Raw genomic sequence first — 13946 nt, forward strand, 5'->3', positions numbered from 1 at the left:
TCAGCATGGCCGAGCCCATGTCTGGCATGGGGTAATCAGGGAGGAGCTCCCATCTCTGCCCCATTAATTGCCCCCTGCCAGGCTGCCCTCTCTGCTGATGGAACGCCCACTGTGCTCCGTGGGGCGGGATCGATCGCCTTTGAAGGGCAACTTTCCCTCATGATCTGCAATTCCCCCCACTTAAACTGCAGCCAGAAGTGTCTTTGTACGGATTCTGCAAGAAACGTGTGATTTCTTGGAACCGCTAAACAAAAACCTCTCTGCTCCAACCAATGGATCGATATATTAAATTATTGTGCAGCTAAATTAATGTGCCCCTCGGTGACAGAATTGCAGAAAATGAGCAGTGTTTTATGCATTAAAGACAACCTAGTAAAAGATTGTTTTTCAAGGTTAGATTGTTCCACAGTGAATATCAAGATTTTTCCAATTAAAATATGAGGGGTTTTCGGAGCTGCATCAGCTCTATTGCTTCTCACAGTGTCACAGTGCAAATTAACAGGTACAAAATAACTGAAAAACTGGAAATAGTAATTGAGACATATTTGGGAGTTAGCAAGTGATACTGTGTTTTTTTTCTAGTTTGTATTTAAATTTTATAGGTAAACAATTTTGCTGGAAATCACTGTGGGGTTATTTTGGTGGGAATTTTGTTTGCTTGTTTAAACTCAAGAGTCATGAAAAATGTCACCATTCATAATGTTGTCAAGAAAAACTAAAGCACTTCTGCAGCCCTTGGTTTTCTCTTTGCAGGCTATATGTGGGGATAGGCTGTGCCTTTCTTTCATGATGCCCTCTTTTCAGAGAAAAAAACAGAAAAAAAGGCAAAGAAAAAAAGGAAAACAGGACGCAGAGACTTCTTCCTACAACTTTAAAGTAAACATGATATCCAAAATGAAAATGGGAATATTCATGTGGATTAAAATTTGTTCCCTTTTAAAGCTGCAACTCTAGTTCAGATTTTCTTTGAATTTTGGTCCAGTTGCATTTCTTATCTTCATTTTACTGACAGCAGAAAACATGGGGAGTTTCCTACACCCCAAATCATGTGTGGCAAGAGCTGCCTGTTCCAAAAGTGCTCTGTGCACCCTCCCTTGTGCAGCAGGAGCACTGGGGCAGGTCCCTCCCAGGCGACCCAAACCAACCATTTCAGAGATACGAGGTTCTCTCTGTCCCTATGCTGAAGGCAACCAGATGAACCAGTTTGCTAATTAACCTGTTCTGCAGGTGCAATGACAAAGGAAAACCTTTTCAATAACTTCATTGTTTGCCCCAACTCTTTTTATGGATATCTTCTAAGTTCTCAAATATCTGAAAAAGTATGTATTTTGTCCACTTTCTCTGAAACTTTTCCCTTTTCCTCTTTTCTCTCTTGAGCTCATGACAAAGACATTTTTTATTCTGAAGGCAAGAATCCCAGAACACACAGTGCCAATTGTGAGTTTATAAGGAGTCCAATCTCTCTAATCACTTATAAAAGACAGACTGTTTGTTCCTTATCAGTTGACATAATTTCATTTTTATTTTGAACCTTTGGAATATCAAATGGGAAAATTTCGCCACCAAGTGTATGTTTTCAAGCTCCATCTCCAGAAATGATAAATTAAAGCACAAGTGAAAGTATCCTGGTCCCTCAATAACAAGGACTTTGAATCCTTGCAAAATCCTAAAATAGGTTTCAGTGCATTGCTGCCAGAAGAACTAAAAAAAATTTTAAAGTACCAAAAAATTATTAAAATACATATCAAAAACTGTTATAAGATAAAAGGATTTACATGAATATGTCTATTCACAGCTCCCCATTGTCTCCTGGAAAGCCAGAATTTATGAAATCAAATTATTTGATCAACAGCATGAAGGAATTTGTGGCAGCATCAAGCTAAGAACCCAATTTTTCACTTCTACACTCAAATATGGGTTTGCATCACTCCACAGACAAAACAACAACAGGAGAAAGAAAATGATGCAGCAGAAGGTAGATGGAATTCTTTAAGCATCTTGTGATTTCTGAAAAAACAGGCTCCAATATTTGTGTGCAATGCAAATGCCATTTATATGAAGCTTTAACATGGTGTGTGACTGTCATGGATTTCAGAGCAGCTTGCACAGGTAACACATCTCATTCTGCCCCTCAGAGTTCCAGGGAATAGGATGCAGAACTGGGTGAAAAACCCAGATCCCCAGACTTCCATGGTGCTGCATCCTAGGAGAGCTGATGGAGGTTTCCAGGCAGGGGAGAGGGTGATGGAGTTATTCCACTTGAGAAAGGCTTCAGCCTCAGCAAAAGTGCTGCTATTGATACCTCTTAAAGCACATCTAAACCTGTTTGTATGGCAATTTGCTTGCTTCACCAAAAACCATACAAAGGTAAGCTATTTCAAGAGCTCCTAAGCGCCAGTTCAGTGTGGGATTTGTATTAAAAAACATTCTACATTTGGCTTCTGCATTTTAACACTAATCCAGCCCAGCCCACACACCCACACCGAAGGAAATGAACTGTATCAGGCAATGTCATTTGCTAAAGGGTAAGAGCAGAGGAATTCTCCATCCCCTCGTTTCACATTTCTAGGGACAATTTCACAGGCCGTGCCGTCGCTGAATGGGGAAATTGGAAAACTGCAGAATCGATTTGCAGACGTGAAGTTCTATTTTCTTGTACACCTCCTTCATCAGAGTCTCCATCACTCCTGCCTCGTGCAGCATTATCATCGGAGCAGCCTGGACACCACTGATAATTGCTGAGTGAGGGGAAGGCTGTGCCTTGCAAGCAAAAGTAAAACCAGTGGGGTGGCACTGCCTTTAAATTCACCTGCTTTGGAGAAGTGCTCATCTACTCAGGCTACTAATTTCTGAGAGTTAACGGGAAATTAATTTTAAAATATTACTCAAATTGGTTTTGTTTGCTTTTTCTCCCCGAACAAAACTTAAATTTATTTTGTCTTAAATTTATTTTGCATAAAACCAGGAAAAATAGACACGATTTTGCAATGCTTCCATTATTTAATTCTTCGTTAATTGCGTTTCACAAAGAAAAAACCTCAAAACCTCTTCCACAGAAAACACCTGATAGTGACACCATTCCCAAGAATGAGACCAGTGGCTAATTGCTTTAGAAAACTGGAAAACCTGGTGACTATGGGTGATAGACTTGACCTCTGGGATGGAGAGAGAAATGTGATATTAAGGGTCAGGGACAATAAAATGGTCACTTGTGTCTGCAGTCATTCAGCAGCTCTGTGGGACAGGTAGGGCTGATCTGGCTGCCCACACCGTGCTGGGGTTACCAGCCCTTGAAAAATTCAGAATATTCTTTTGTTAACAAGCTTTCAGAACAAGCAGCCGATTATTGGTTTCTGTTAAAGGTGAATTCAGCCTTGCACAGCTGTGGGTCTCCCATCCTGCCCCTCAGCACAGCCTCGCAGCATTAGGGGGCTGGCAGGCATTGCTGCGCCCCTCTCTGCCGGCCCTCGGCACTGAGGGGTGGCGCCAGCTCCGCCGGGCATCTCCGGGGGACACCTCCAGGGCTTGCCCCAGGAGCTCAGCGTGGGCAGGAGAACCGCAGAGATTGGGGGTAGAGGGGGTAATCTACCCCTCTGGAGAGGCCATTTCTGCCGGGCGTCCCTGGTGGGGAGGGAACAGGCTCCAAACCCCCGGGACAAGGCGCTGCCGCTGCCCACGGGGCCTAAAATGGCGGCCCAACCCCCGGCGCCGCCGCCTCGTTGCTAGGCGACCGGCAGGGCCCGCCTCCCCGCGAGAACTACAACTCCCAGGCATCCCGCTCGGAAGGGACTACAACTCCCGGCAGGCCCCGCGCGTCAAGTGCTGCCGGCCCGCACTACATATCCCGGCAGGCAGTGGGGGCAGTGACCAATCGGTGTTGCCGATGCTGCAGAGTGCGCGGCCGGCGCTGAGCGAGGGAAGCGGTGCGGTGACATTTCCTGCCGGGCCGCCCCCGGAGCCGCTGCCCGAGCGGGGCCCAGGATGGCAGCGCTGGGAGGTCGGTGCGGGGCCACGGGGGAGCGCCTGGGGCGAGAGGGGGGCTCCTGGTGAAGGGTACCGGGGCCTGTGTGCTGAGGGGTGTCTGGGGGGCAGCGGCGGTGAGGGGGTTCGGGCCTGTGCTGGGGGGGGAGCACCGTGTGAGGGGCTCGGGGTGCCCGGGCTGTGAGGGGTCCCTGCGAGGCCAGCGGGGCTCGGCTGTGGGAATGATGGCGTGAGGGGAGCGGGGCTGTGGGAGGCAGTGTGCTGTGTGAGGCTGTCCCGTGAGGGAGGGACCCCCCTGCTGTGTGAGAGGAGAGGGAGTGGGGTTAATGAAAGGCTTCCATGAAAATGGGTGTGCTCTCTCTCCTCTTTGCCCCTTTGTGTTGCCTAAATTTTGTTGGAAGCACTCTGTTGCAGTCTGCAGCTTTACCTGATTTGCAGCTCTGGCCACCTAATGCTTTTCTTTTCAGCTCTCCTTTGTTGTTTTTGTTGCGTAAAAATGTTGGTGTTATTACGAAACAGATTTTTGTGCTCGAGCTATTGCTCAATTTTCACTTTGGGATTTACTTCATTAGGCTTATCACATGTTATTTAGTAGCATATGCTCTGCTAAATATGTTTCCACGGTGATATATGAGCTCCTTCACACCTGAGAAATTTCAAATTATAATTCTGTTTTATTTGCAGAGAAAACATGTAACTATCTACAAATTTATGTGAGTTTAAGTTAAGGCTTATTGTAGGGCTGTTTCTTCATGAGCCTCTGCTCCAACCATTACTTGTGTAAGGCAGGAGCCATTTCCTGTTTCAATGTGAAGTTAAATATTTACATACAGGCTTGTGTAATGATGGGGTGGTTTGGGGACTTATTTTATTCTTCTGTGTCCCTTTTCATTTTAAAGGTCAATAAGTGTTGTGTTTCTTGACTTGATTTCCCCTTTCCCAGTTGTATGAAGTATTTGTATTGTTTTTCTTAATGGAAATAAACTTTATAGGGGTATAAACTTGATAGTTGAATGGTAACTGACACTGTGAAAAGGGGAAAAAAAAGTATTGAGGTCTCTTTATGTATTTACTCACTCTTGTCAATATTGAAGGATGACGATGCTGAGGAAGTATGGAGTATCAATTTGTGCTAATTCTTGGTCATGCATGGGGTTTTGGCTGGTGTATGGAATTTTTTTGGAGGCTTTTTTGTTGTTATTGGTTGTTTTCTGTAAAAGTTTCAATTTTGCTTTGTAGAACCAAGTCAGTTTTCACAAACACTGAACGGAGTCCCTCCCTCAAACCAAGTCAGCAGTGGAATGGACCCCTTCCATGCCTGTAGTATTCTCCAACAGCTGAAGACCATGTATGATGAAGGACAGCTGACAGACATTGTGGTGGAAGTGGATCATGGGAAAACATTCTCCTGTCATAGGAATGTTCTTGCTGCAATTAGTCCTTATTTCAGGTACAACCATCCCTTGTTCTAGTAGGGATCAAAGCAGATAGAATATTAGTATGATTTTTTTTAGATTTTCATTTAATGAGAATAAGTTCTGTGTATTTATAGATCATATAGTGCACCTAGCAAGTAAAGATTATTATTCTCTTAAGGTCAACGAATTAACAGTGTCTGTTTCTCAAAGGAAAGTTTCATTGGAGACAATGTCACACAATTTTAAGCCAAGCAGAACTGCCCCCAGTACTGAGAGTATCAGAGATACAGTAAGAAAACATTGAAACGATTTGTTTTCTTCTCAAGTTACATATTTTAGCATGCTGCAGTATACATATGAAATAACTTGTTGAAGGTTGAATGCAAAGACTTGGGTATGTCAAGACCTTTGCTTGTAAACTCAGTGAATTTTAACGTGGGGTTAGTGAGATAACTAAGCAAGAAGTTCCACTTTTGTTTCAGTAAGTGTAAAAATGATCTTACATTGAGGTACCCCAACAGGAAAGTGTAACACCTGTGATAAATGTGTTTGTGCTGACAGAGGGTCAAACACATTGGGACTGGCTGTACAGTATATTTAATTTTATGCCTGTAGCCAGAGGTAATTGCAGCCAAACTGGTGAAGGTAATTGCAGCCAAACTGCTGGGTGTTTGTGCCTTGCAGATCGATGTTCACGAGCGGCCTTACCGAGAGCACGCAGAAGGAAGTTCGGATCGTTGGTGTCGAGGCAGAGTCGATGCATTTAGTGTTGAACTATGCATATACCTCCAGAGTAGTGCTGACAGAGGCCAACGTTCAAGCTTTGTTCACTGCAGCCAGTATCTTCCAGATCCCTTCCATCCAAGACCAGTGTGCTAAATACATGATCAGTCACTTGGACCCGCAGAACTCCATTGGGGTGTTCATCTTTGCTGATCACTATGGTCATCAGGAACTCAAAGACAGGTCACAAGACTACATTCGCAAGAAGTTTCTGAGTGTCACCAAAGAGCAAGAGTTTCTTCAGTTGAGAAAAGACCAACTGATAAGTATCCTCAACAGTGATGATTTAAATGTAGATAAAGAAGAACATGTTTATGAGAGCATTATAAGGTGGTTTGAGCATGAACAAAATAAGAGAGAAGTGCACCTTCCAGAAATATTTGCCAAATGCATCCGTATGCCTCTGTTGGACGAGACCTTTTTAGAGAAAATCCCTCCCGTGTTTGCACAGGCGATGGCCAAAAGCTGTGTACAAAAGGGACAACCCAGTGCCAATGGCTACACACAACGGCTTGGAATGACCGCTTCCGAAATGATCATATGCTTCGATGCTGCCCACAAACACTCAGGAAAGAAGCAAACAGTGCCTTGTTTAGATTCGGTCACAGGGAGAGTGTTTAAACTATGCAAGCCCCCCAATGACTTGAGGGAGGTGGGAATTCTGGTGTCTCCTGATAACGACATTTACATTGCGGGTGGGTACAGGCCCAGCAGCAGCGAGGTCTCCATCGACCACCGAGCCGAGAGTGACTTTTGGATGTACGATCACTCTGGCAATAGGTGGATTCCCAAGGCTCCCTTGCTGCGGGCCAGAATAGGCTGCAAGCTGGTTCACTGCTGTGGGAAGCTCTACGCCATCGGGGGCAGAGTTTATGAAGGAGATGGAAGGAACTCTCTCAAGTCTGTGGAGTGCTACGACAGCCGGGAGAACTGCTGGACAGCTGTGTGCCCCATGCCCGTGGCAATGGAGTTCCACAGTGCTGTGGAGTACAAGGATAACATCTATGTTTTACAGGGTAAGGTGGTTTGACTGCCTCTCTGGTGTTTTATTGGAAGTGGGGATTGTTCATTCTGACTGACTGTTTTTCCTAAGCAATTTGGAAAAATCTCTTGGGCAATGGGGTGGGAGGGAAGAGGGGGGGAGCTAGGAAGAGGGAGGTTGCTGCTTGAATTCTCATGCCCTGGGAATGTGTCACTGAGTTGTGGTGCTGAGTTATTGCAAAGATGGCATTTTTGGTGGTATTCTGAGTCAACAATACCGTATTAAAATTAACTCTGAAAATTCTTCATTAAATCTTTACCTGGGTGAAATGCACCAACATTGAAGAAAAGATATTGTTCTATGAAAAAGCACTTTGCATTTTAGTTGGCTAAAGCTGAGAAGACTCCTGGTGTCTTTATTCTTGGTAACTTGTAAAAGTTGATTAACGACTTCTAAGCCTTCATTTCCTGCTCTACCCTACTTTCTGAAGTCATCTTAGAAACTAGAAAGAGATAAAGCATCTCTCTTAGTTAACTCTCTTTCTTTGGTCAGTAATTACAGTACTGCCTTTACATTCAGTGCACACTGAAAAGTGCTGAGACTGTCTGAGGCTGTGGTAAGAGGCCCACAAAGTGGGAAAGAAGAAAGGAGGGGGAGGTGTCCAAGTTTTGTTTTGCTGAGGGCCACCTCTGTAAACAGCTGTACAAGTTGGGGTCTCAGATGCACACCAGCTCCTTCTTGGGTCACTTCCATACAAAGCTGGACCACGGGGAAAAAACAGAGAATACTGTAAAATCCTTATTATTTAGCAGAAGAAGTTAACATTATTTCTTGACTTTACGTTCATGATCTTCCATGTGACTTGCAGTTACCTTCTCCTATTGTTTCTGTATCATGTTGTACTCTTGTTGGTTGTGGCCTTCAGTAGTTCTGTTGTGCTAAAAAGTTCTTTAAATCTCTCTTGGGTCAGATGTCTGCTTTAGGTGTTTAGAAAGGAATGCTGAAGATTACTGAACTTAGTATTTGTTCTTTTAGTGTTTCTTAGAACTGATAGAAGGTGGATGATATTATAACCTACAGAATAAGAGTGCACCTTGTTCACAAATTTTAGCTGCTCTGATTCTGTGCTTCAGTGCTTTGTGACAACTGACTGCTCATACAAATAAGCTACTTCCTGTGCCAACCAGCAAATTCTAAGGAGTAGTGTTATGGGTGGCTAGAAAAAACCTTGACTGAGCTGTGCTGTAATATAAAGAGGTTAGCTTTTAGTAATTTTCCTAGGGAAAACTCCTAAGTTAGAAGTAGTCAATAAGAATTGACGAGAGTGTGAAAATGCCTATGGAATGCTAGGGTCAGTCACAGGAGATTGCACTGTGGAACAAAAGGGAATAATCAAAATTAGTATTATCTGTAAGATTTAAACTCTGTTCCACCAGCTTTACTGTCTCACTTCTGCATTCTTTGTTATAATTGAGGTGTTTGGTCACACAACAGCTTGGTTAAAATTCTTAAGATAGCCAGATGAAATCATGTATCATTTGAATTCTGCTAGTATTTGGCAGATGTAAGGCATTTCTCCCACTGGACTTTACAAAAGTCAAGGTGGTCTTTATCCATGTTCTTTTCAGGAGATGTACAGAGCATGAGTTTTTGGTCACCTGAACTTCCTTTGTCTGCAGTCTGTAGCTGCTGCTCTGTGCACTGAGCAGCAGAGGTGTTTTATAAACTAACCTCAAACCTAACCATGAATCAGTAGCTTCATGCAGGTTCTCACCTGGCCTCCTTTTCAGCAAATCAGCCTAAATGTGTAACCCAGCCACTTGATACCAGCAGCTTCAAAATCTGAGCTTAGTATAAGACAGAACTCGGGGTTTGAAAGCTGCTAAACCTGAGCAAATCATTGTGAGACTCTCCATGTGCAGATGACGCATTGTGAAGATGTTAAAGAGTGAAACAAATGTACTTCAGATATTTCAAGACAGGAACCTTGAAAGGTTTAGTCCCAAATTAAAAAGCATGGTTTTGAAGTAATAAAGGATACCTAGAAACTGTGTAAAATGTGTTTCTCCTTAGGATACCTAGAAACTGTGTAAAATCTGTTTCTTTCTAGGATACCTAGAAACTGTGTAATGTGTGTTTACACATATTTCTGTGTAAAATATGTTTCAAATTCTCTCTGCTTCAGCTGAACCAGAAACTTGAAGTAGGTTTTAGTCATGCTATCAATATTTTTGTAAAGTACTGAAAGGAAAGCAGCTGATGGTGCTGGGGTGTTTGTTTTGGGATGCAGGCTCTAGAAAATTTAGAGTGTTCTGTCTGTGGAAGGACGTACCTGAGAGCTCAATTGCTGCGGAACTGTTGGTCTGGAAACAAAGCATGAGTTATGTTTTATTTTTCCTCTCTCTTCAGGGGAGTTCTTCCTTTGCTATGATCCTCAGAAGGATTACTGGGGATTTCTGACCCCAATGACTGTGCCTAGAATCCAAGGCTTGGCCACAGTGTACAACGACTCCATCTATTACATCGCAGGCACCTGCGGGAACCATCAGCGCATGTTCACCGTCGAGGCCTACGACATCGAGCAGAACAAGTGGACTCGAAAGAAAGACTTCCCCTGCGACCAGTCCATCAATCCATACATCAAACTTGTTCTCCTCAAAAACAAACTCCATCTCTTTGTCAGAGCTACTCAAGTCACTGTTGAAGAACACGTTTTCAGAACCAGCAGGAAGAATTCACTCTACCAGTACGATGAGGTCACTGACCAGTGGCAGAAAGTCTACGAGACTCCAGACAGGCTCTGGGATTTAGGCCGGCATTTTGAATGTGTTGTTGCTAAATTGTATCCGCAGTGTCTTCAGAAAGTTATTTAAATTCTTTGGTTTTGGTTTGGTTTTTTTTTTTCAGTAACAGGCCTTAGTGATTTCAGTGGTAATTTGATGCTAGAGAAAACATGTCTTAAAAGAAAACAAAGAAATTCTGTCAGTATTTATTGTAAGATGAAACAGACAGTTTTTTGTATATGGGGATGGGTGCTCTTTAAAGGTTGCAGTCCGGGGAGGGACTTGTTTGTTCAGTTTCATATTTACTGATATTTTCCTGGGAAATGAGGAGGTTACAAAGTGCAATTATCAGCATTTTTTTTCTGGTAGACACTTAATCATGTCATACTAAAGGTTTTTTTGTGGTAAAAGCAAATTAAGTGGAAGAGCCAGGATAACTATGCACTACAGTGAAAGAAAATCTAGCATTAATAGTTAAGGATATCCAAGATGTGTTGAAGTGACTTTTCTTCTTTTTCTCTTTTTTTTTAATACGGGTAAAATTTGAGGCAATATCACTAAGTTTTGTTGCTTTTTTTTTTTATTTTTAATTTAGATTGAAAGTACATAGAGAGGAATGGTAGATCCTGTTTCATAATGATCTCTTCTTTTTGTACTGTTTTTGAAGTCTGCTAAGATGTTTGTGATGTTGTTTGTGCACTGCAATTTGGGAGAAAAACTCGAGTCAGAATTGGATTGTGGAGTACCTTTGCCCCGGATGGAGGCCTGTTCATATTGTTGTACCAGTTCCTGTCTGTGGATTTTTGTTGAGATTGAGCTTAATGATAGTGGGGGAAAAAAAACCCAAAACCTGTTTTTTGCCACATAGGTGTAGTGCTGTAAAAACTTTTTTTTTTTAACACTGATTAAAACTTTTTTTTTCACCCCGTAAAGGGCTTTAACCCAAAAGTTGATGGTGCTAGTACATTTTTAATACTTGTTTGTCTGAACTGGGCCAGCCTTCTGCTACTGTTTAAGACAGCCTGTTCTTTTCCATGGAGTGTGTGTCTGTCTTCAGGCCCTGTCCTGTCATCAGATTCTTTTCTAACATAACATTTTTACTGCAGCGGTGTTCTTGCACAGAATGGTGACAGGATATGGCCTTAATAATACTGATTCTCTTTTATTTTTTCTCTTTCTGTGGAGTGTTCATTGTGTCTCCACTACAGTACAGTGCTATGTGCAGAGTTGGCATGTGCTCTGGTGATTTGGAAAAGTGTGGTTTAACTTTGCAAGTTGTTTTTCTTTTCTCTTTGCAGTCAAGCCCCCAACTATCTTCTATTTCCTTCTGATCTATAATGTGAAAAATTGCACTACTGAGCTGTCAGCATTATCCGGTGTATTAAAGCAAAATTGACAATAAGCATTCATGGCTTAAATTATCTTAGGGGAAATACAGAGTAAGGAATATATTGCAACACTTGTCTTTATGTATTTAACATTTAACTTATTTTTAAAAAGTAAATAAGTTCAACCTTCAGCCTCTACTTCAGTAGTGAAAATTGGATTTAAAAGGGAAAAGAGGACTCCTAAAACTTGCATCAGCTGTAATTTACCAGGTTTCTTACAGCTCTACTTTTTGCAGAGCTTTAAGTTATCTTACTCTTTCCTGTTTTTTTCTGTTGACCTAAGTAAACCAGTTAACTTGACATGGCACTGGCCGTCACTGCCTGAAAGTGCTTACCATTATCTGGCTTAGCAGCTGATATTTCAGTCAGCCAAATATTTAGCTCATTGTTTATCCCCCTGGCGTGGCTGAGGATTTGGATAATGTTTGTTTACTATGTGGTCTTCCTGTTCCCAAATGGAATCTTCCTAATACATGAAAATACTCGCCTGGTTCTATTTATTAATTCTTGCACAAAATGTTTGAGAGGCAAAAACAAACAAAAAACTGTGAAATGAAAAGCAAAATAAAAATGCCTCTTTACATTACATACCTCATCTTCCAGAGATTCACCAAACTCTTCTTCCAATGCGAGCACCTGCATTTTGGTTTTTTTCCTGAATTTGGCAATTCTCGCTAAGACTGCATTTTCCAACAGTGTTGAGGTGTTTCTTTGTTTAGTTTTCTTCTTCTGGATACTTTTATCTATATGCATAGCCAGGAATAAGGGGTTTTCTGAAAAGTACAACTAATTTAATTTTTAACTAATGATCCTTAGTCCTTGGCTAGCTCTCTTTGCGCTGTTGTAGGCCTCTAGCTGCAAGCTTTCTGAAGCACCCTCCCTAACAGTGTTGCATTTGTGTGTAAAACCATTTTTTTTGCAAAGTGTTATGTAACTTTTTCCTTGTTTCTTTGTTTGTGTTTCTTTTTTTTTTTTTAGCTTGGTTGACTATTTACAAGATTTCTTGCTGCTTTTTGACAATCTATATTTATTTAGTAGAACAAATTTCAATATATTACTTGAAACTATGAAATAGAATTGAGTTAGCAGTTGACTGGTCATGTGATGTATAGAAGTACAATATGCTGTGGTTAATTCTGCAGTAGGTTTGTTAATTTTGTTTATCTGCACTAAAGTACGAAGATCTCCATTCTGTTTAACCATTCAAACTGAGGGTGTGATCCAAGTCTGTCATGTGTTTGAAAGCTAAATCCTGGAAATTGCTGTGGGAGTAGAATATACTAAATCTTTTGCATGAGGAGTTTGTTGAGACAGTAATGTAGCTGTGACATTTTGCCAATTCTTAAATGCTTCTACGTTATGCTGAAAGTCAGATTCCTGGTAAAGTTTTGCTTTACAGTCAGGCTTAAGTAAACTTGCACAGCACAAAAAAAAATTGCACCAAAGGTACTGATAATATTTGAACAATGATCTGTACATTTTGCTCATTTGGATTTTTTTTTTTTTGCATTTGTTTATTTCCCTTTATGAAATGAATTTCTAGTGTTGTAAGAAGTTAGGTGAGTGTAAATCTCTTCCAAAATTATTAGTTACTTTAGAAGGAAACATTTTGTAATTTCCACTTGCTTCCATCAATGAAATTTAGAATAACTCAGAGCAGTTTTGGTGCACCAGACATGCAGTGTGTGTATGTTCTACAAGAGATCCAAGAGCTCCCTGTTTGCGAGGCTGTTGAGAAGTGGCATCCAACATTCAGTGCTCAGGTATGTTAGTAAGAAGTACTGTAGTCCTATGAGGGCAAATGTGTGGATTTTTAAACATTTTGCCATAATTGCACAATTTTGCATTTTTACTTAATGTCATGTTATGTTTCTTAAAATAAACCTATTGTTGAAATACAGTGGAGTTTAACTGTTTTTGTGGCAAATCTGTGTGCATTTTAGTAAATTTCTGAAAACTACTCTGATGTATTTTTGATGTTTGTTCAGTTCTTCTATTTCTGCACTTGTGCCTCACCCGTGTGTAATGTCACTTTTTTTTGATGTGGAAGGTGCTTTGTTCTTTTGTCTCATTCCTTGTGGCTGTTCAGGTGTAACTTCTGGTTTGTTTACACACAGGCAACGTGGTCTTTCCCTTCCCTTTCTCCATGCCTTTGGCTGCAGTTGGCATTCCAGCAGGAGTGGCAAGTGGGGCTTTCCAGCCTGAGAACACTGTATTGGGAAACCCCAGCCCCTTTTACACTGAATTTCCCATCACCCTTGCTGCAGAGCTGAGAACTGGAGGCTCCTGGTTATTACAGCAAAGCAAAACTGCTGCAGTGATGGTTGCAGCAGAACTGCTTGTACATGATACTGGTTGGTTGAGAGCCTTTGTTCCCTTCCAGAGGCTCTCATGACCAGTGGAGATGCCAACTCATGGCAGCCTGGGAAAAAACCATGGAATTCTCTTGTTGGGGACGTTGTGCTGATTCTCTTGTGCTGACGTTGTCAGGTTCTGCAGGCAGTGTTTGTGTGCAGTCAGGGGCTCTGATCCTGCTCTGACTGCAGAGCTGTGGTGGCTCCTGTGGCTGGGATGGTGCTGTGGAGGGCTGCACTCTTTGGGAAAGACAGAC

At 42.0% G+C, this 13946-nt stretch overlaps 1 protein-coding gene across 1 annotated transcript; it reads left to right on the forward strand.

The window, feature by feature from the left end:
- Positions 1–3906: 3906 nt before the first annotated feature.
- KBTBD8 (kelch repeat and BTB domain containing 8) lies at positions 3907–13235 on the forward strand. Its single transcript, XM_030957023.1, has 4 exons — positions 3907–3997; positions 5221–5431; positions 6084–7198; positions 9574–13235. The coding sequence occupies exons 1-4, from the start codon at positions 3982–3984 to the stop codon at positions 10035–10037; spliced, it is 1806 nt and encodes a 601-aa protein (XP_030812883.1). The 5' UTR covers positions 3907–3981; the 3' UTR covers positions 10038–13235.
- The last annotated feature ends 711 nt before the right edge of the window (positions 13236–13946 follow it).

The sequence above is a fragment of the Camarhynchus parvulus genome, chromosome 12, assembly GCF_901933205.1.
Source record: "Camarhynchus parvulus chromosome 12, STF_HiC, whole genome shotgun sequence".
Taxonomy (NCBI): Eukaryota; Metazoa; Chordata; class Aves; order Passeriformes; family Thraupidae; genus Camarhynchus; species Camarhynchus parvulus.

Excerpts from the sequence above, each read along its gene's own strand:
- KBTBD8 (XM_030957023.1), top strand. Across the intron at positions 5,432-6,083 it reads GCAATTAGTCCTTATTTCAG|ATCGATGTTCACGAGCGGCC; the intron begins GTACAACCATCC and ends TGTGCCTTGCAG. Across the intron at positions 7,199-9,573 it reads TAACATCTATGTTTTACAGG|GGGAGTTCTTCCTTTGCTAT; the intron begins GTAAGGTGGTTT and ends CTCTCTCTTCAG.